This window comes from Taeniopygia guttata, chromosome 4 (assembly GCF_048771995.1).
Source record: "Taeniopygia guttata chromosome 4, bTaeGut7.mat, whole genome shotgun sequence".
Classification (NCBI taxonomy): Eukaryota; Metazoa; Chordata; class Aves; order Passeriformes; family Estrildidae; genus Taeniopygia; species Taeniopygia guttata.
The window spans coordinates 58,778,699-58,802,562 of record NC_133028.1 but is presented as its reverse complement, the minus strand read 5'-3'; the positions used below and the strand labels follow the sequence as shown (position 1 = coordinate 58,802,562).

Sequence of the window (23,864 nt, the reverse complement as noted above, 5' to 3'; positions counted from 1 at the left end):
CATCCTGATCTTCCCCTCATGACTAACATTGGAGCACTTTTTTTGTGACAGCAAAGCTGTGTTCTGCTCAGCTGTTAACAATAGCTTTGTAAGCAAGTGTTGCAGGGCCTTATGGCTTTTTGATATGCCTATGTAGCTGCTTTTCTTTCCATTTCCCCTACTATGGGCCAGGTTACAGAAACACTTCCAAGCAGCAAATTCAGAAATAGAAGGAGTTCAAGGCCAGGTTTCACACCTGCAACCTTGCAGTTCTGGGCTGTTTCAGCCCTGAAGACCTGACTCATTATAAGTCCAAGGCTTCCTCTAACATTCAGTTTTTCTGTTCAGTAATTCCAAATAAAGTTTATGATTTTTTACTTGTGTTTGGGTCAGGAAGGGATGAGGGGGAGTAGGGAGAGGGAACATTGCTATGGAGCCATTACACGTATTATCACATTTTACTCTGATAAAATAATTTAATTGAATGCCACAGTAATTAATGCAAATTAATTTATCACCCAAATTAAGACACTGTCTCACTCCAACCCCCACCAAAAAAAAAATCAAGACCAGCTACTCCTATTTAACACTAACATACCATTCATAATTATGTGTCCCAAAATACTTCAAAGGACAATATAAGTTAGCACAAAGTTTTGAAGGGTTAAGTAGCAGTTCTAATTTTTATTTCTTTTCAAATTCTGCAGAAGAATCTGTTTTCTAAATCACTATATAGTATTTAGTTTACAGCAGCAGCAGCAACCTATCAAAACATACAGCCCATATGATTCCAGAGTGGGGGAATAGGACACAAATGCTCTAAAAAAGAACAATGCAGCCCCCCTTTGACACTAATGTGCTATCTCCATGTATGTGCCAAGGAGAAATTTTGGCACCTAGAGAATATTCAATAGAATAAGGCATCAGCTGGCCCTGTGGTTTAAGATATTTTGGTTTGTTTAGAAAATAAGTTGTTCTGTAGTTGGACAAAGTGCTACACATGGCCCATTTCTTGACTCCAGGTGCGACTCATGCAACTTGTGCTGATTCTCTGCTCATCCTGGATGGACTACATTACACTGCTTACCTTACACAGGACTTTTCTTCCATATTGCTCTAACAGCCCTACAAAATTGTTTATTAATCTCTAAGTCTCTGGCACTACAAAAAACAAGAAAAATGATACAATAAACAAACAAGAGAAATCCCAAACCTGTTGCATTTGCTACAAGAAAGGTAAGTTAAAATTTAAATAAAATTGTAAGGGAACAAAATTTTAAATTTGCATTGCCACCTAAGAGAAATGTAAACAGAAAACTACTCTGATATATATACTGACTGCCCAAATGGAAAGCTAAGTCCCAATGACATGTTTAGAACAGGATAAATAACTCCCAGTTCTAGCTAAGTCTTTCCCTGTTTGCATAGAGACAAGAGAGACAATGAAAAGATTTGTACATATCTGAGACTGTAAGTCACAGGAGTTTCTGCACTGCTATTCACTCTAAAATTTGTTCAGATAGTGAGAGGAAAGAAGAAGGCAGTTTCCATAGATTAAAAAAAAAAAAACAACAAAATAAAATTTAAAAATAAAAAAAATCAAACAAACAAACACAACAAAAAACAATTCACCACCACCAAAAAACAAATCCCAACTCTTAACGTAGAAGGCTAGAAATCTCTGGAAATGGTCCTAATGTAAATCTCAGACAAATCTGCATTTTGCTGAAATGAGAACTTTGGGTTTAGGCCACATATGAAAGTAGCTCAGAGTTCCCCATTAGGTCCAGTTCTACTTTAGACACTAGGATGTCAAAAAACTTTGGAATGAAAATTTAGTAACTGGCTTACCACAGAACAAAGAAGCAAGAAGATGAAAGAAAAACAGACAGCGTCATCTGTGACTTAAGTTGGTCTTTCAGAAAACAAAGCTCCTCAAGGTAGTAAATATAATCCTTGAATTGTTTGCAAATAGGTTTAATCATCTAATTGCCATGTACAAGGAGGGAAAAATCTGTGCACTATCAGAATTCAGTACAGCTAATTACTAGAAGGCAAAATAAAGATTTTTATCAAACATAGTGTGTGTTCTTCAGCTATTATATCAATATTTATATATCTTACAGCCCTTTCTGGGTGGTTACTGCATACATTTTGTCTGCAGTCAAGAAGCTTCTCAACTGAAAACATGCTTTTAAAAAGAAACCTGGCCTGAACCCTGCATTTCCAATTCAAGCAGTGCATTCTGAAGCTTGTTAAGTCCCTGGAGCAGCTGATAGCTAAAGACTTGTTTCCGCTTTTCTAACAATTTCCTGGTCTGCATAACAATCCTAAAAGAAACACACTCAAGAAGTTTTCCAGCACAGAGAGATTTTGTCTCCGACATAGTTCTAGTTTCAAGGCATAGAGAATATTTATATACAATTACAATAACTTTAGAGATATATTTGTCTACAAATATATTTACATATAAATATGTATCAGCTGCTTGTTTAAAACAAGATTATGATAATTTTGCCATATCCAGGAAATACAAAATACTGGCTTGTGCCTGGTGCTTAACTCATGCCATTGTGAATAAGGGGGGGCGGGGGAGGGAAGGAGTTTAATGTTTAATTTCCTGTTAAAAACACACACAGGATAAAATCTTCCAAAGAGCAGTTATAAAACATGTATTTGTTAGCCAAGAAGCTAGGTAAATAGGGAATGAAGCCCAGGCTCACTTCTATTCCTTCATCCCCTCTCCAAAGAAGAAAGCAACTGAGGGCCACGGACTGTATTTGGAGGCACTGAGCTCTACTCAGGGACTAGATAATTCATGAACCTGGCTGATCCACACAGTCTGCAGCCACTGGGGCAGTGGCTCAGAGCATGCAGTGACACAGCTGGGCTCAAGGCACTGCAGCACTGCATGTGCATGGCACACGTGCCCAAGAGCCATTGTCCCAACCACCACCCACTGTCCTGACACAGCAGGCTGGCTGAACAAGGAAAAAAGCCACTAGCATGTGGCCAGCAGCTACCAACAGCCTGAGGATCCTGCTACCTTTGGTAGTAGCTTTACAGACCACAGAGGGTATTTTTCAGCAGCCATAAGGGGAAATGTTATTGCCAGATCCCACCCGAATTTCACCTGCAGCAGCTCAGCCTTCACTGCAGTTTTAATACGTACCATGAAGTATTAGGCTATTCTGCAGTTCAGCCCAGTACAACTCCCAGACAAGCACCAAGGTTCTGCATAAAATGTAACTATTACAGCCTTTTACAATCCCAGCTGTTTGCCAAGATGCCCAAATTAGACAAGAAGATGGACTGCATTTAGGCAAAATAGAATCTTTATAACAGTTTTCAACAGTAACATTGTATTTTTGACTATCAGTATAAAAACAACCCACTAAGTGCTTTTTGTTTGAAGTGTTTGGGTCAAAGTCAACAACTCAGTGCACACCTTGCTCCACAGAATTTGAGAACCTGTGGTACTTCTTGGGTCCTGCTAGGATTCACATTCAAAATTAGATGTGAATAGCTCTGTGAGTGGCTTCAGTTTAGTTTTGTTTTTCAGATGAGGATAAATTTATTATTGCAGATGTAGCTCAAGAGCTTTCTTAGCTTTTGGGAGCAAATTATTCAAATTAACACATCAAGCTTTTTAAGCAGCTACCCCTAAACATCTTCTAGTTAATGCATTTAGTTTCACATTTGATGCAAGAAAAGACAGACACAAATTTTGTATCTCTCTGGTGAATCAAATCCGATCGCAGGAATGCTGAATTTCTTGCTGACTCTTTGCAAAACTGGCTTTGAAACTATAAACAGTCCTGAGTTTATTTCTAAAAGCTGCACTTAACAGCTGTCATAGGTATTTGTGTTCTTGCCTTATGAAATCAGCCACTGTTAACCACTAATTTAGTGACAGTTCACCAGTGAATCTCGTACTACTGCATGATTCCAAAACCTTCCTGTTTATTTTCACTTGCTGTAACTGGACTTTGTGCCCTGATCCCACAGCTCTTCATGTGAAAAGACAATTGGCAGAAAACATTAGGAGAGAGAAAAGGAATAGGGTGGAGAAAAACTGTAACACAAAATGAGCCCTGACTTGCCTCCTCAGTACTGTATGTACCCCCAAGCATTGAAATCTCAAGAAAATTATTATGGTTCTGGCCAACAGTCAGAATACATAAGATTTTATTATACACCCTTTGCCTCACTGCATGTTGCTACTGCAGACTCCCTGCAAAAAGAAGACTTTTTTTTTTTTTTTTTCCATTGCTTTTCAGTGGTAAGGCAAGTTGACAAGTATTTACTGCTAGTTACAGCAAGGTATTAAAGATTCAGGTGAAGTAGTGGTATTCTCCAGTGCAGTGGTGACCTGAGCCTTTAATCCAGATGAGTTTAACTGTAAAGTGCATTAGCTCTTCTCATAAAAGATTTGCTTTAATTTTAGTTCGCTCTCCATTTATCTTATGGCTGTATAATCTTCAGTAGAGGTCAAAGAGATTTCCCCAAAGAAACAGAAGCTACTTTTTTTTTAGAGGAGTAAAGCATATTTAAGACAGTCCGTCCTACTTTTAAACATAAGTGACAGTACTCCCTGCTGTCCTCTCTCTGTAGCTCTCCTTGCTTCTTTGCATGTTCCAAAGCAATTAAACCAGTAAGCATGTGCACCCACACACGTATACAAATGAAACATGAAATGAAAACACCTCCTGGAGATAGGAAGCACAACCCATCTGATGCAAGGCCTGAAATTATCACTAACATCTTACCATCGTCCAGCTCCAGGCAGAGATTGTAAACAGCCAGAGGCCTCTTAATACGCTGCCCTTGTCTTCTTGACTGCCTTGGTGGGGCATTTGGAGGAGCTACTGACATAGGGATTGGCTCAGGCAAAGAAGCATCAGGCTGGGTTTTGAAAATCTGCAATCAAGAACACAAAGGGTGTTAATTATTTATCATGAAGAGCAACCTGTGCAATGCAACTGTAAACCATTATCAAACAACATTTGTTTTGGATTTCATTCAAAGCAGACAGGAGCCAAAAAATCCATTCCTTCAAGATTGGGAGTATGTCATGGGTTTTTAATGAGTGCTTTAAAAATAAATAAATAAATAGATAGATAAATATAATACGGAAATAACCAATAGCACTTTCTACACATTAACCAAGCTGCCAATCAGTTAATTCAAACACAAAACATCTGCAGCCACACTTACCAGCTAGGATGGAGGGGAAGGAGAAAATGAAAGATACTAATTTAGGAACCAGTAACCCAAATGCTTCATAGCTTTAGCTAGAACTCGTAATTTTTCCAGAATACCCATTTTAATTTTCAAAGCTTGTGATATCATTATACCAGCCATTTGAATTAAAGAAACACCACGCTCTTGAAGAAAGCAAGGGGAAAATTTTGTGGGCAGGAGTTTTTAGTGAGAAATACCATAGTAACAAACCACGTGAGAATTTATTCTGTTAACTATTACATATTGAGACAATTTTATATTAAATACTGACATTAACAAAGATGCATATAAAAAGGATTGCATTTGCTATCATCACTTTATCTTTCGAGTCACGACCATCAGCATTATCACCACTCCACGTCATATCTCTCTGAATTAACCAACAGCATAGATTCACTGTACCTGACAGCACTTTAACTGTCACAAGAAGGGGACAGTCTAACAGTGCTGAATTACTACTAGAAATTATCAGTGTGCTGGCATGCAATTTACCTGCAGCCTTCTACAAGTGATCATGGCATGAACAAATTGGCTTCATATGTATTTCAACAAAGACAAAGCAGGACATAAACCCAAACAGGAGCTTTGTAAAAAAACTCCTGTGTCAGTACAGCACCTCACAGCAATGCAACACAGCAATATAACAAGATATAATGAAACAGTGTATGATGCTCTTGTGCTCTGCAACTTCATGATATTTACTATAAGGACAAATGGCAGAGGAGAGATGTAATCAATATTTGAAGGGGAAGCTTTAGATAAAGCAGAAATTCATGCAGAAACTACAAAGTGACAACACAGATAACACATACTTGGATAACAATAGCATGTGTCAGGTGCAGTATGACACTAAAAGCCAGACAGGTTAGAAACAATGCCATAAGCATCCTGTAGTAAGGCACTCCAAACACCATGTTAAAAGTACTAGAGATCCTAAATGCCGTCATATCCTGGCCTGCTAACCCTGAATATTAACATGTAGGAAGATGACCCAAGATCCTATGTATGCATTGACTTTCAGCCACTTAATCATCACTTTTCTATTGGCAGGTAAAAGACTGTACTGGTACAAAATAATCAAGAAAGGACATATTCCATGAAAACAGTGGAGAAATGATCATATTCTCAAAACTGGGCAGCAGCGGGCTAGAAGCCCATATATGGTGTGCACAGGAAAGCTTCAGTGGAAACATTACCTTCCTTTCCAGTAAGTAAATGTTGCATGGGGGAGGTAAAAATGCTCTAATTTGAAGTTCTCCATCCCAGCGTTAGGAAAACTGTCTCTTCCTCCTTCACATGCCTACAAACAAGGGACTACGAGAGAGTGCCAAAATAGCAACTCTCTAAAAACAAAATGTTTACAAAGAAGAGAGGAAGCTGTCCAACCTGGTTCTCCCCAGTACAGACACAGCAGCACTCTCAGGCAGTGACAAAGCTCTAGTTGTGCTCAGAGTTCTAAAGCCATTTCTTAAAACATGATGCAATATATAATAGTGAAATCTAATGTGCACCTCCATGGCACTTGGCTAACAGTACCACACTGCCCCCTTATGTGTAAATATAAGGCTAGATTGAGCAGGTTTGGGCATAAATATTTGCTTCTGAAAAATTCAAAGGTACCAAAACTTGAAATGCCATCTTTTCCATGGACTAAGCATTGCATTTGGGCTCTCTGGCAAACGACTCTCTGCCAAGAAGTTTCAGCATGTTCTTTACTATGCCATATTCCACAGCTGTGTTTATTTCTACAGCCTTATCCATTGATCTCTGCTAAAATTAGTGATGGTGAGAAGAACAAGTATTTCCCTGGAGTACTTCATAAGAGATGAGCTTTCTTGTATGCTTCTAGGTGACTTGCACAGGAGGCAGTGAATTTCTTCAGTGTTTTTTGTCTCTCACAAATATTGCAATATACTCTTCCAAAACTATTAGCATGAGAAATTAGAGTCACAAAGGCAAAAGACAAGAAGAATTTTTGCTCTTTCAGGCAGTTCATACTTGTGTTCATCCCTACCTGGGTATCTTTTTTGGTCTTTTTAGTAGGAAAATAAAATCCAGCCCAGCCCTAATGAAACATTTTTCAGCAGCAGCAATCTTTCTGCTGTAGGCCAAAGCCTCAGCTTATATTACAGTTTTGCGAAGGAGAGCATCTGAAAAGCAAGCAGAACATCAACCTCTACCTTCAGAAGTGCACATACAGCATTCAGCTTATCTTTCTTGCTTTATTTTCACTTAAATAGATAAATGTGTTTAATCATAGCTTGGACATTTGTCTGCTGCACTGACAGAAGCATTGTTAGGTCTGCCTGAGAATGAGGGGATGGAGAGCTACTATATTTAATCTGTGGGGAGAAAAGTTGGTTTTGTTTTTATTCAAATTTGCTTCTAACTTTATTAACTATTTAAACATCACTGAAGATAAATGTTTCATGGCTAATAAAAGATGCCAGCTGTGAGTGACCTGTTGTCAGAAGCCCAATGCATGCACAGAGAGGACTAAATTCAACATCACACACACACAATATAAGCAACTGAAATGGTCCCAGCAGCACTGTGTGAGGCCATTTTGTGCACAAAAGCAAGTCAGCATGGGATCACAAGTGAACAAGGTGACCACAGGTGAGTACTGTCCTGCACTACAAGCAGTTGCTATCAGATGCATGGCAAGGCAATCACACATATCCAGTTGGAGGGAAACTCTCCCAAGGAAAAACAGGTTGGTTTCTGCTATTTAAGAGATGATTGTTTTGCTACTCAAAAAAACACACTCCCTGAAGCCTGATCTACCACTATCACTCATCTGGACTACAGAAGTCATCCCAGCTTAGCCTAACTCCTGTAATAAAGACAAGAGTGAGGTATGCTTATTGACTTACATCATTCTAGAAGTGATAAAATATACTAAGCCAACCTCAAAGTTTAAAGATCTCACACTCACATCCATTGTTAACACAGTTTTTGACACTGTGGTCAAACTGCATGAGACTTATAGACTATCAGTTCTCTACAATTTAGTTCCCAAAAATACTGGCATCTTGCTATTGACCTACCTGGGAGTAAACTCTGAAGCTAAGTGTAACAATTTACACCTGGGAGAAGACTAATATATGTAGTACTCAAAATTTTAATCCAGCAACAAATCCCTCTGTTAGTCAGTCCCGGTTAGTCCAGTATTATAAATGGTTCTTTAGGTCTGATCCTCTATGAAAGCAAAATTTCAAAGTGCACTCTGAATGAACCAGAGGATGAATCTCCAAACCAAACCTGTGTAAAAGTTACAACAAAAAAGATGAAACTCTGGTGGAGCAATTTAAAACTCTGCTAAGTCTGACCTATTTCTTTCTCTATGTAGGAGTATAAAATGGATGCTTTACAAGGCTAAACAAACCACAAACCATCTTGGGCATACAGCACTAATAACAGCTCTGTCTAGAGCAGTGAGCACAAGATCATCCCAACATAGAACCATTCCAATTCCGAAATCTGTGTCCCACAGTGTCTGTGGCAGCATTTCTTCAGAGTAATGAGCCAAATTCAACATATTATCGTACTGTATTCTACCAGCAAATCCACATGGCAGCAGCCCAAGCAATTTTGCCAGACTCCCCTTAATCTGCAGCAAGTGTTGGACTCTAGATCCTGAGCTCTTACGAGAGCTGATTTTAGATACTGAAAAAATCCATGGCTAGGAGGATTTACCTTGGCTTATGTACAGCTATACATCTAGTCATAATCTTGTGGAAACAAGTTTATGACTAGATGTATAGCTGTACATGGAAATGTAGATTAGATTCTGCTGCTACAAGAGAATACCGATCTGTTAGTTCTGGTCTCAAGCAGAACTAATTAATGAATTTCAGTATGTTTGCCAGGAATTACTTTAGGAAAAGACACAGACATCAGGTCATCTCTGTCTGCTTTGTTTCACTGGGGTAATTAAAATTTCCTCTAAAAATCAGTGGGAAGTGAACAGCAAGGACAGAGTGGGATGAAAAAGAGGGGACAAAAACCTGGAAGCTTAGTAATAGAGCTAATGAAGATAAACTTATAAGAAATCAGCTTAAAGCAGTGCCATGGTTCTATTTCAAGACAAAGCCCCTATCACTCTCATAACACCAGGCACCCAGAACATGCATCTATATCCTTGGAATACAAAAACAAACCAGATCACCAGAAGACACTGTGTAATGCAAAGGAAGCTAGAACATGCAAGGTTATTCCAATTTTTTTGGAATTTCACTAGTGGGATAGGCTCCATTACTACATTCATTTGTTGTAGAGAAGAGTATTTCCCATGACAAGAACAACATAAGTTTCTATCTGGGCAATTTCCCTTCAATACCAACTTGATTTGCCATTGTTAAATAAAAGATACAAACACAGACACCTCCACTAATGTTCACTGAATAATATAAAACACCATCCAGCTACAGCACATGTACTGCTGTCCCCTTACACTTTTTATCCCTATGGTACTCCTTGCATTTCCATGACAACTGGATATAATATATTCTGATCAAAGAATACCTTATACATTAGCAGTTAACGGGACAGTCCAAGAGGAGCTTATCACCACGGTCTTTTCCTTGACTTAGCTTCTTTTCAATGTAATGCAAGCCTAATTCAGGTTAAAACCATCAATCTGCACAAAACCAAAACTCATATATTTATATCAGAGACAAAAACACTAAAAAAATGTGAACTGTCTTTGTGGTTCACAGTGTGCTCTTACTCAGATTAATTTTCAACATTTTTTTCCTCTTAGGATAATGAAGACAATGGTCGTACCCTGCTTTTTGCCATTTTCTGAAACCAAAGCAATGATGTCTTTTATGTCAATGATGTCTTTTAGTGTAGACATAAGCATTTCAGAAATTGCAAGGTGAAAATAAGCATCCTAAAATACTACTACAATAGTTCAGCCACTAATTATAACCACTAGCCACTAATTGCACACTAATTGTAATCCATTTTTTAACAGTAAAAACCACATTCAATAACATGAAAAGTTCTAGGGTTTTTATTCCCTATTTGAAGGGATTACAGAAGCTAATTGCAATTATTAAAAGTTTAATCATAATAGAAGTTACAAAATATCAACTCCTAGAGCGCTAGGACAAAAGTTTTATTTCAAAACCGATTTCTGCACCACTTCTAACAGTTTTATAAAACTTCCAGAGTACTGAAATCTTTTTAAAAACTATCCTTTGCTACTGAAGTTTCTTACTGGTTCATATTTTTACTTTACTATGGACAATGTTAGATCAACATGTTACATTCCTGGTTTTAGTCAAAGTATCTATTTCTTTTTCTTGTTCACAAACACAATTCAATAAATAAAAACTACATGCACTAGGAATTATTGCTATCTAAACAGAATATGTGTTCAGTGTGCAAAATGTGATTAAAGTTGATTACTTCTAAAAATAATATTCAATATTTTTAAACGTTTACAGAATTATCCAAGAAAAATTATCAACCACTTCATCAGAATTCTTAAATTACTTACTTCCCAAATGTTACCATGATGTCCACTCCAATACAGGTGTGCCTGCCTCTAATTAGCTATCCTGTCTTTTGCACTTCAACACTTACATACTGCAGAGTATGATTTGCTGTGCACGGCTTTCTGTGAGATTGCACAAGATGCAGGTTTTCTGAGGCTTTGTATTTGGAGGCTTGAATTCGGCTACAAACCACAAAATACCTTTCTACATTATTCACAATCATTGTATTGGGGATGGGAGGTAAAATCAGATCCAGAGCTGAAAACTACCCGTGGCTCAGTCTCTAAAGGGCCACCAACCAGACAGCAGCAATAAGGCTCTTGGATGCTGCCTGGCACCCACTGCTGAATTACAGTGCAAAAGAGGATGCAGCCTGGAAAGTAACCAGGTGTAAGTCAAAACAAGAAACAGGAATCATCCTTGGCTGTGAGCCAAAGCACAGAGTTCTCTAAATAAATAAATTAAAATTTAATCCATCCAAGACAACCTTTTCTTTATTGCAAAGATATCATTTGCTGAGCCCATCTGCCTGGCAGCTGGATCACCCCCAACTAAATGAAACATTGCTTACAGGGATTTGTGATCCACTTCTGACTGGAGTATCTGCTGTCGGCTCTTCTTATACAAGAACTACTACAAATCTGGACAATCTGCAAACTACAAGAGTGACAAAAGAACCCAGTGAAGTTTCAGACAGACCTGATGTATCAGTAGACTCTAACAGGCACTCATTTGCCCTGATTGTGTTTAACTGTGTACTTCAAGTTTTGAAGGAACTAAAAAGCCTGCAAGACACAACACTACAGTGTGGAGGACAGCTGCAAAGGAGCGGGAAGAAAAAAAATAAAACCATACTAAGGTTAAAAATGTGTGTCCTTTGCTCGCTCACGAATTACGAGTTTGTTGAGTCAGCCTTTCTAAAAGTAGCACTCCTGATACAAAGACTGCAGCTTCCACTGTATCACATGGCGCTCCACCTTTTAACAGTTCATGAGAAAAATGCTCCTGATGGCAGCCCATTCTCTGCTATCAACCAATCCATTTTAGCCACCAAGGGAAATGAGAGAGTTAACCACATACCAGACTGGGAATACCTCCACATTTGTCCACTGCACCAGCAGGAGCAGCAGGTTCACCTTCACTTCTGTGCTCACCTACTCTTAACTCACACCAAGGAGAGTATTCTAGAAAGGTTATCTTTCCCTGTTACATATAATAGCTATGTGTATCTTGTTTAGTTACAGGAACTACTTAAAATAGCAGAGAAATGCCTTAAAATTAAAAGATTGAATAGTCAATATAATTACCTTGATTTCTAAAACATGACACACTTCTCAAAGGAAAATAATGCAGAAGAAGAATGTTTGCATGTATTTTCTTTTATAAAGAGTGTGAGAAGTCCTAAGAGGATGAAAGACGGCATTGGAAACCAAGGTCAAGACCAAGCAAAAACAACAACTATGGCCAAACACAGCACAGGTATCGCCCCTTCATTTGTAATAAACATATATTTATGTAAAAACATAAAATATATATGTGTGTATATACACACACAAAACCACCATATATATATATACATATATACATATATTTTACTGCAGATTTTATGAATAATACAATTTAATATAAAAACCCACATTTTTCCCCCTACCACACTGTCACCAAGCAAAGCATAAGAATGAAATGACAAGACCTTCAAGATTATTGCAAATGACACAGTTCCAACTGCAGCCAATCTCACCCTGCAATCTCACAAGCATTTTCACAGATATCCTTGCTACCATTACAAGGATTTATACCATCATTGCTTTTTCAAGTATTTTCTGCTCATTGTTTTTGTTCAAATACATTTTTTACCTCGCATTATGACTATAGGCTCTTTGGAGATAAAGAACATGCTGTTCTATTGTATGTCTAAATGAAATATTGATGCTTTATTAGTGCAAGAAGCATGCACTGGAAAATATTGGAAATAAAAGTATTATCAGCTGACTGCCATGTATTTTTAATACAAAAATGTTTAATGGTTTGAAGTACACTAGCCCTTCTGGCAAGGCAAAAGCTTACTAGAATTCCAAAGTGTACATGCAAAACACATTATGTCACACAGTTTCTGCATGAGAATTTACTTTTTAAACATTTCAGAATTGCAACAACTTTTCCCCTCTTCATGCCTCCTGCAATATCTTACAGAATATTTTCTTTTATTAACAAGATTTTATTTAAGAACATCCATTTTTGCAGTCTCCATAAGGACTTATCCCTTGCTTCCTCCTCCACACATGTAAGCACAGCACCCTGACCATCAAGACTGACGCAAATATTAGTCACTTGAATGCTACTCCTTTATCCTTTCTCTTTACTAACTTAAGAACATTGCTTGTGGGAAGCACAAGATGAGATCTCTATCACTTTGAAATTTTGTATAAAGTAGAGGGAGGTTCCCCCAAATTAACTGTAAATACAGTAGGCAAATCAAGAAGTCAGAAATCTGTATACTATTTCTATGTGCCATGTATTTGTAGTACAGCATCTCAGCAGGTCTCTTCCACCCCTGAGATCATTACTTTTGTTTTGATTTTCTTAATTAACATAATATGATTTCTCACAGTGCATGTTTTGTTTCTTTTGGACCAGTCTAGCAGCATACCAATCCAGGTATTGATCCAGACTGCTTCTAATACCATCAACTGCAGACACAAACATGAGTAGAGATTTGATATTCAGTCTTCTTACCATGCATAGACCACATTTAGAAAACTGGAGTCTTTTAAAAAACAAACAAACAAATTGCAGTCAATTTACCACCACATGTGTGTGTCTCATATGGAAGGGCTTTATGCTATCTACAGAGCAGAGAAAGGATTTAAAGAGTTTGCTCACACTACAGTGGAACAAAAGAGCTGCTCTGACTCCTACTAGAACTTCTTTGTTGTGTCTGTTGCCCTTTCTGCTTCAGACTCAGCCAATATTAAGGCATGTAATTAGAATTAAGTTCAGGAACAGTTTCAATGACACTTCTGATTACTTACATGCTTCAAGTTCAGCATGTGCTGAATGCCCTCCTGAATACCCTCACGTGTTTTTACCACAAACTCTAATGGAGATATTTTTTATATCTAATGGAGATATTTGAGATAATGCTAATGGAGATATTTTAATGTCATTTTCCCCCCTCCAAGTCCAGTGTTTGTTGACTTGAGAAACATTCAGCTTGTGGAGGTTTCAAATTGCTGCACAACAGCAAACCACCATAATAACACTGTGCTGCTTCTTGGTCCTCCTTTGCAGCCAAAGGCAAAGCAACAGGAAGGTCAAAACAAACCCTCTTTAGTAACTCTCATGTGTCCCTTCAAAAGATCTGCTCTGTTGCCAAAAAACAGTCTTAAGTTTATGTGGTGGTGTGGCATTCCACCCTAAAGCATTTACCTACAACAGAACTGCTAGATTGCCACGAGGAGTCTGTGCTGCTTCATGCTCTGAAACAAACTGACTCCATCCATTTCCATTCCTTCTGTCTCACGAATGTTGCATGTATTATGCACTCTAATACATTTTAAGACAAGATTTTTCAAGGATTACTACATGAAGTTGATGTTGGCTTAAGAGCTCAGTAGTATTAAATTCTTCTCTTCCTTTTTTAGTTTAAAAAATAAATTATGAAAGTGCCCAAGGTACAAAAAAAAAAGTATTTCATTAAAAAAAATCCCCTTAAAACTGTTTTGAACATATCAAAGACATTTTGTCTAAAATATGTAAAATCCTTCCCCTTTATAGAGAGTCTGATGGGGAAAAGGTATCTGCCCTATATATAGGAAATACTGAGCTTTTCAGTTTGAGTGTCTTTGAGATACTTTTGCCCATAGGTTGTTTGAATTTGAGAAAAAATATATTTTACAAAGCCTATCCCCTTTCCTCAGATTCTGGTCTTTCAATCTCTAGAAGGAACTTCTAGGTCTAGCCCCTTGCTTTTTTCCTTCTAATTTTCTTTCAATGTAATTTTCATCTTCTTTCTGTTTTTATAATCTTGCTATTTGTACTCACTATTCTTTCCTCCCCCATACGCTGGTTTAAATATTTCAGTCCCACTGAGATTTTTATTCCAACCTCCTCCCTCATCTTCTTTCATTTCTTAGACTTTTTTTTTATCCTGGTGCCTTTTTTTTCTTCTTAAAATAATGTTCAGGGAATTGAGAAACCAAAATGGCTCACATTACCACTGAGGCATTTCTAAATGGCAAATAAACAAGCTGTTTGAATAGTGACATTCACTCCAATAAGATGCCAGAACACTATAACAAACAGCAAGATAAATATGTGCATGCTCTTCATGCTGCCATGGCATGGACCCTTCTTCCTCACCATAAGTCAGAGAAAAGACCAGAAGAGCTGAAATGCCCATGATTTCCAATCTGTTAAGCCCATGGGAAGAAAAATTAATTGAAACCCTTAAAATTCATTTGGCAAAGGCAAAGAAGAGAAATCAAAACCTTTTCTTCGGGGATAAGTTGACTAAGACTTCATTAGAAGATTACCTAAAGGCCAAGATTGCTCCAGGCACTGTACAAACATAGCTCCAGTCAGCTCCTGAGCTTGCTGCCTCAATGCAAAATAAACATAATGATGAGACACAAACATGAATTTTCTTCTTTAGTGAAGGGAAAGATACAGGACACAAAATGTGGCTGTCCTTCCACTATAGCCATAGGACAGAAGCAAAGCAAGACATTTTACATGTTTAAATATCCTCTGGACTGTCCTTGCTTCCACAGCAGGTAGTTCTGACAGTACTAAGTAAAATATCTCAGCTTGGGTCTAGTTTTTGTCTTTTTCTTTCAAAGCAGAGATCTGCAGCTCACCTTCTAAGTAGGCCCTATGAAATACTCTGCCTGACAGAGTCCTGCCTAGAACTGACAGGAGCTAAACAATTCCCTACCTGATGCTCTTCTATCCCTTCCTACTCTTAATCGTTGTGCAACATATCAGGCTGTATGGTGTAGCTTCAGTGTTCCAATCTCAGCTTTTTGCAAAACATCCCCTCCTCAACACACTCCAGTTGGTTCATAGACATGGATTGGAGGCACATATGCAGCCCATAAACAAGGTAGAAGTGGTACTGACTGGTTTCTAGCCAGCAGTACATAAATGTATGTATCAATGAAGCTTAAAAATAAATTTAAAAAAACCAAAACAAAAAAAAAAAACCAAACAAAACCAGCTTATTCACTAAGCATGATACTTTTATCTTAGGGCAAGTCATTGTGTTCAGGTTTCCACACATTCATCGCACAGAAATTCTCTAATTAGAACAAAAAGTGATGATACTGGAATGACTGCACCACGATTTCAAAGCCCAGTAACCCAATTATATCTCTTCCTAAAAATGAATAGTAATTCTCATTCAATAAAGCTATCCACAAAACACATAATGGGCATTGATGGAATTTGAAAATATTTGAGGAATCCTAATCATTTTTTACCATTCTGCCTACCAGGTTTCTGTTATTTGTACCAGAAATACTGATGGCTCCTGCTTCTAGAATTGGAAAGTTTGTTTATCATTTCCTTTGCTGCAAGGGAAAAGAAATGCCTCTCTGCAGAGTACCAGAAATTACTGGAGTACTGGAAATTACATATGCACCGAGTGTGAAGGGCCAGCGCATCTCCATCTTGAATCCATCACTCTCCTACAATTCCAAACTTTGCTCCTATCAGCAGAAGCTGCTAAAAATTAGCAGTCAGAGTAGTGGCTGAATGAAATATTTTAAAATACTTTAACCCACAGCCGGTTACATTTCCTAGGACTTCACCGGGGCTATAAATAAAAATATCTAATGCAAGACACTCAGAAAATCTGAAATGCATAGAAATTTAAAATAACAACATAAAACAAACATTAAACTGGCAATGATCTTGCTTGCCTTTAAAAGTAGGCCCTTGGTCTGCTCTAAATGAAGAAATGTCACTTGTAAAAGCAGCATACTCAGTTTGACTATAAAATTTTTGCAGTAACTCAACACACCTCTCCATTGCCTTTGTTATAAACACACAAAGGTCACACTTGGGGCTGCCTTCCATTTTGGAAGCAGGTCTAGAATGGGAGAGGTTGCTGCAGGCAGACCACTGATGACAAGTTCACTGTTAGAATTGGCAGTGAAATGACAGAAATTCCTATAAAATTATACCTTCTAGTTCTAAAGAAGGCATAAAACCAAGAAATTATGGAAAATGATGCAGTATTATACTGATGCACTTTCCACTCCTCACTTCTCCACATTTTCAGAGGAGAAAGAAAGGCCACTAATGTTTCAAATGTAAAATTGATGTCCAGTTTTAAGAGACATGTGACTGAGCTGGCATAATAATAGGATGGTGCTAATCTGTGGTGATTTGAATAAACACAACTCAACCTCTACATGTTATTAAAACACCCTGGCAGGAGAGGAAAAAGCATATCTTGGGATTTTTCCAAAGCACTTTTTTTTTTTTTTGACAGTAAGAATTAGGGAGATGCTGTCCATCTCCCAGTACAAAGTACCTTAAACATCCAGTCACAAAAGTCAATTAGACACAAGGGACTCCCAAATGAGTATCCAAATAAGGAAACAAGTAAATTACTTTCCTACTATTTTTATTTTTTATTTCAGGTCCCGGATTACAGTCAGTGATATCCTGGACAGTACCTTGTACATGTGAGGCACTTTAGTAACTGGCAACTTTAGTAAAGCAGCAACAACAATTTCTATTTTCAGTACTACCTCAAATACAAAGGCTTAAAATAACACACATTCAGCTGAAAACAAAGGAAGTGTTAATATCTGGTTCTCTCATAATGCTTAATAATACATAATACATAAAATTCAGAGTACAGTAAAGTTGTCTTTTTTACTCTGAGAACTCTGAGATAAAGTGAAGACAGAACCATTAATTCAGAGCCTGGTCAAAGTGATGAAAGAGCATTGATGGAAGAGCTAGAAACTGAATTTGGGCTTTCTCTTTTCTAGTTTTGTATCACTTTTGCTCCGAAAAAAAGCAAATGCAAGTATCATAATGCAAATCTACTGGTGTACTATGCACACAGAAGCACTACTATTGCCACGAAATATGCATTCTGAAATGTCAGTTCATCCATGAACAGGAATGATTATCAAGGATAAATAACCAAAAGCATACAGTGTATAGAAAATATTCTTTAGAATTAAACTATTAGTTTAATTTCATGCTTAACTCCTTGCTTAACCCCATTAAGGCTAGCAGATTGTTTCAGATAATGTTCAGAAATGTGAAAACGTAGCAAAATTTACCTTCTCGTGATTTTCTATCAGTATTTCAACGACAATATTCTGAAACTTCAGATCCATGATGGCTGCTACAGTTTCTTCCTGTGGTCTCATTAAGGTTGGTCCAAATACTACCCCTAGGTTTGCCACAGTCATTAGATTCATCTTGGCATGCTTTGAAACGCTTTTTGAAAAGAATTGAAGGAAAAAACAGGAAATGGGTTATGAAAAATTTCCATTACCGTTGGAAACTGCAGTCTACGAATGAAAACGTTACATTTCCTTAATCTATGTTTAAGAAGTTTTTTTGGTGCAAAGTTTCTCCAAATAAAGTCTGACTAAATTCTGGAAAACTGAAATGCCATTCTTCTACTGGCATCTTAAAAAGAAAACCAGCCTCTTACTGAACTTAAATATATAAAATGCACTTAGCCTTGGACCAGGGCAAGTGTGAAACCAACTTAAATTTGCTAAGAGATCTCCACTATTCCCTCTGCTAGAATTTGTGAAAAGAAAGTATAATGTTCCCTTTCTCACTTCAATCAAGCCCTCAGCTGCTGGCAGGACTGCTAAAGTAAATACTTCTATGGCTTCATTAATGTCTTAGATTTCTGCCTTTCCCGCCAAAATATGCACAGCGTGAGTTAAATGTCTTGTCTGCTTTTGCACGTTTGGTTCTTGGGGTTGAGGATGACAGCATCAAAATGGGCTTTAGCTCCAGCCACACTTCACTAAAGCCCTTTGTAGTTAAAGAAAGGTAAAGACAAGAATTCTGACAAGGCAGGAAAGCAGGTCACAGCACTCACTTTGCTAAATGTTTCACCAAAATTTCCAGCATCTCTTTGTTCTTTTCTGGGAGTTTGTGGACCAAGAAGTGAACAGCATTGACTCGAGATTCCGGACTCCCACTTTCTGTGGGATATAGAAATAAATATCTCAAAATAAAATTAAAATAAAATGAGATCCACAAAAACACAAATCTTCTCTCACCCCTGCTTGGAAACACACTGCACACACTTCACCACTTATGTTTCTCCAAACATAGCAACACTGAACATATGTGCTTGTTTTCACAAGTAATAGTGTTCTAGAATTATCAACTTATTTACTTATTTTGAGAACTTATCTTTCAATCCACCTGCAGGATGCCTTTGTTTATCTATTTTTAAAGACTGATAGACGCAGTTATTATTTTGCTGCATTGGGCACATCTGCTTAGAAATACACTGCAAGGTGAGCAGCGATGCTTTCCACCTCAGCATCATTAACTGATGGTCCTCATGATTAGAATTCAATTTTGTTGGTACTGTGCACCTAATGATACTGCATTTAGGCTACCTTGCATTGGAAACTGCATGCAGATCCAAAATGCTTAGAAAACCTAATGACCTCTGAAGACACAGAAGAATAAACATGCAAAAAATCCTACAGAGACTACTATGACAAAGGTTCTGAATAACAATGGCATCTCTAGTACAGTACAGAAATATAGATAAGCAAAAAGCTTTTATTTTTTTATGTCGATTGTCAAATCGAATAAATTTGGCCCCTACATGTTTCACGGTACACAGATGAAAACAAGAACCTGTGAAAATGAAAATAAACCATCTTCCTAATTCAAATTGCATTAAATCACAAAATTACATCTCTGTAGTGGTTATAATGAGAGGAATTGAAGCATTTCTATTGCCTATAGTAATACTTACTAGAAAGTGCAGAATGAGAAAAATTTAGACTTTATTCTGAATGCAAGAAGTTTTGACATGAGGGACTGATCAGGTCCCATTTTTCTCAAAGGAAACTTTGATTGTTAAGTGTATTTCCTATAAAATACCACAATTTCTTCAGATTCTTCAGTGCATATTGCTTCAGATTTTTTTTTTCTTTGCATATTGCTGTAAATTTTAGGGCTGTATTTCATTATTTTGTAGTGAATACCCCTGCACAGATTGCAAGAAAAAAGGCTACCAAAAAGCAAAATCTTTAATTTCTAGGGAGCTACTACAAAATTCTCATAGAAAAAAGAGGCCTTCTTTAAAGTGAGATTATTTTGTGTATATGTGAGATCACAAATTCTAATTAAAGAATGGCTAAACAATTTAATTACAAGACGCAGTCAAAGCTCATGTAGCTTCAATCTATACTGATATGCATAAAGGGAACAGAACTGAAGGAAAACCTTTTTATTTAGGCTCCTCATCCAATAGTTTCAGGGAAAAGGACACTCCATTCTATTTCCAGTGTTGGTTTTTTATAGCCAACATAGGAAACAACCCTGATTACCTATTTTTGAGCATACTGTAACTCAGATCTGCAATGTTGATTGAATTTCCCTCCCCAGAACCAACTCCTTTATTGAGCTGTTCACTACTGACAAACACCGTACTGTCTCAAACATGTAACTTAAACTGAATTCCTCTACTGAAATAAAATAGAAAGAAAATATAAATAATACTATATAGTATATAGTAAAGTATATATATAAGCAATATATAGTAAGTAAGTAATAATATAATATAAAGAAAAATAAAGTGAGGAAACTGCTGGCAAAACTTCAGAAGTAGAGAAATTATTTTAACACTTTTCAATACAAATGTGAAGACTCACCACATAGGTAAGGATGTCAAATTTTGTTTAAGCACTTGCCTGCTAGCATGTGCTTTGGCAACGAATTTCCTGAGCTAATTCTCATTTTGAATTAAGGACCAGAAGAAAACACATTCTGAAGTCCTAGAAAGTCATTATAGCAATCTGAAGATGATAAAGCAATTGTCTCAAAGTTTATTTTAATTTTGCTTTCCAGAGTTTGCCAGACGTGCTACAGGCTGGAAAGAAAATCAGCTAAATATCTGTCTGATACTTTGCCAAAAATTTTCTTACACAGCTTCCCTCTATCCTGGTCCAAAAAAATTCCATGTACACTAGATACCATAAAACTGAGCTACAAATGCTGTTGTGTCTTCTCCAAGTCTGTGTTTGAACTGCCACAGTGTAATCTGGCCTGCTCTTTCCTTTCTTCTAACACATGAGGAACATTCAAGCCAGCCTATACAGAGAGCTAGCAAGACACTGAAAAACAGGGTCAGGCAGTTGTGCCTTAAGGACTCAAATGAGCTCAAATGAATGTACTTTCTTTTGCTAAGCTTCATACTCTTTATAAATGGAAAGAAAAAAAAAATCACAGATTAAGTAGATGCTTATCATTGTGCAATTAAGATAATAAGAATAAATGTTTACACTGGCTATCCAAAAGTTTTTCCATAAAAGTAAAAACTGTGCTAGGCAGTCACATTACATGTGACACACACTGGAACTAAATACTGATTAAAATATATTCTTAAATCATTTATTATTTCTTGTTTCTGTATTTTTACTGGGATGAAGCATTTTTCTGGAATTGAGTTTGCAGAGTGCTCCTGAGGTCACGAGACACAACAACAAAAAAATTCTATTTGAACTACAGTCATGTATTTACTGGCAGGAACGATGAATTCTCCATGCAACTCGTATGTCATCAGTGGCTCTGGAAGGTTTCTGTAAAACAAGGATGATATAATAAATTTAACTGTATTTTCTTCTAGCTGCATTTACTCTTATTAGGAAGCCTTTATAACATTCAGTAACATAATTCTCATACTGGAAGCAACCATTGTTACAAAGGCCCTTGAATTCAGTGATTTCTAGAACAAAAGGAAAACTTGGTATTATCAGGAAAGTAAGACTAAATGCATCCATTCACCTTTCCATGTGCTGAAGTGATACCTCTATCATAAGATACCTTTCCAGTTACAACACCAAGATTGTACACAAGTACTGGGCAATTCATTCTTTATTAGCACATTTTAAATGCTAAGAATGAGAAGTCAATGCCTTACTGGAAAGACACTAAGGTCCTAACAACAACCACCACCACCAGAGTTAAAACCATTTATTATATTGACTTTACTGATGCTCATGAAATATTGCATATCTGAGTAAACACTCAGATGGGAAATACTGTAGGGGAGAAATACTTTATCATGTACAATTATGCCCCTTTTTTTTTTATACTTTTCTATACTATGGAAGAGCTGTGTCCTTACAATATTTCTGCAGCACTCATTGATAGTGGTTGTTATAATAATTTATTTAATAAAAATAGGAGATTAAAAGTACAATGTTTGTGTTACACTACAAGAGATGCATAAGTGTGACATTTTATGTTCTTCGGCAATTTAGCAAAATAGCTTTATTAGGAATTGGCAAAGCCATTTGAATAGCAAACATATTTTAAATTCTTATTTATAAATTTTAACACTCAAAATATTATTACTATTGCACACAGAACATCAGAGCAAGGGTCAGAAGGAAAAGAGGAAAAATTAAAAATTTTACAGCCTTCTCCTTTTCATTCCACCGCACAAACACAAAAAGGAAACAAATTTTAACAATCTTCGCTAATTTTCAGTAATGATTCACAGCAAGTTTAGTAACATTTCAGGTTTCTGAACCATCAGTGAAATGATTCTGTGTCTAACACCAAAGTAGGCTTGTCTCATGAACATGAGTATTAGTGTTGCTGAAGGATTTTGCTTCCCCCAAAACAAATAGCAAACAAACATGGTATTTGTACAAAATGAGCTCCTATTCCAAAACATAGCAAAACTAACTAGTGCAGCTTAACATACTGCATAGGAAAACTAAAATAAGAATTTATAGTCTAAAAACACTAAATAAACAAGAGACAGCCTTACCGCAGATACTGCTTCATAGCACTAGTAATTGTCTTCACTTCCCAATCTACAGAGTTTTCCAGGTCAACTTCATTGCAGGTTTTTGAATCTAGAAAATAACCAGAAAGAGAAAAGGAACATGAAAAAAGGGAATTCTAAATCAGTATGAGTTACATGAACAGCAACACATTGACTTTCAACACTATGTGTTTGCTCACATGATGACAGAAGCAATGTCCTTTTTTATTATTATTCAGTGATATGAAGAAGAACAAAGATCCAAATCTGTTTATAAATTCCATTTTCATATTTTGTTTTTAAAACTATTTACTGTTGTTTTTTTTTCTTTAATGAAGGATTAAAAACAATCTTCATGTAAAAAGATCTCTATAGCAATTGAAATTTTCACACGTCTAATTAAACAGAGATGTTCAGAAACACAGAAAGATGTACAAAAACAGTTTAGGGAAAAAAGACTGTCTAAGAAGAATTTATCTTTTACTCTTTTCTTTCTTATTATAAGTGATAAATCCTTTCCATAGTTTTTCTTGTAAACTGTTGATGAGAACAGTTAACGTGCAGCATGACCTTCTGCATTGTGTGAGAACACTTAAGAGATGTTTCCAAAGTAGGAAAAGGAGTCTTTGCTGAATGTTTGTCTTACTTGATCAGTTTTAGCCACTGGACCAGAAATACTTGTTTGCTTGACCATTTGTCAGGACCACAGAACTCCCACCTTCTCCCAGGTTAGTTGGTAGAGTCTTGGAACAAGACAGACCAAACCAAATGGTTTGTCTGAATTACCCATCAGGTTGAAGACTTTCTGACAGATCAAACACAACACAGCACACTGGAACATTTTGCAATCAAAAAAACCCCTTTTGGCTTCAAAGCAGGAAGCCATAGCTAGCTGACACAAGAACAGAGCACATGTATATGGCCAACCTAGCCCTATGTGTTTGCTGACTTTCCTGTTACCATTTACTGCTACATGTTTCCATCAGGCACTGCAGTGGCTGATGCAGATTACGTGTAGACCCGTTCATACAATTCAGAATTCATTTGTTACTTGGCTTGTCAGACAAACGACAGACACATTTAAAAAATCAAATTAGGATCCCTGATTAAAGGTGCAGTCCTTT

The 23,864-nt window shown here is 37.0% G+C and overlaps 1 protein-coding gene across 4 annotated transcripts in view; it reads right to left on the bottom strand.

Annotated features, from left to right (window-relative positions):
* Positions 1–23,864, bottom strand: part of ARHGAP10 (Rho GTPase activating protein 10) — a 136,724-nt gene that overhangs the window by 29,524 nt on the left and 83,336 nt on the right. For all 4 annotated transcript variants that reach the window (XM_072928716.1, XM_072928717.1, XM_072928715.1 and 1 more), the window contains exons 15-19: positions 22,744–22,831; positions 21,486–21,544; positions 18,817–18,922; positions 18,035–18,194; positions 4,749–4,899 (exon numbers count right to left, since the gene is read on the bottom strand). In XM_072928716.1, coding sequence (XP_072784817.1) covers positions 4,749–4,899; positions 18,035–18,194; positions 18,817–18,922; positions 21,486–21,544; positions 22,744–22,831 — 564 coding nt within the window. The remainder of the gene's footprint in view (positions 1–4,748; positions 4,900–18,034; positions 18,195–18,816; positions 18,923–21,485; positions 21,545–22,743; positions 22,832–23,864) is intronic.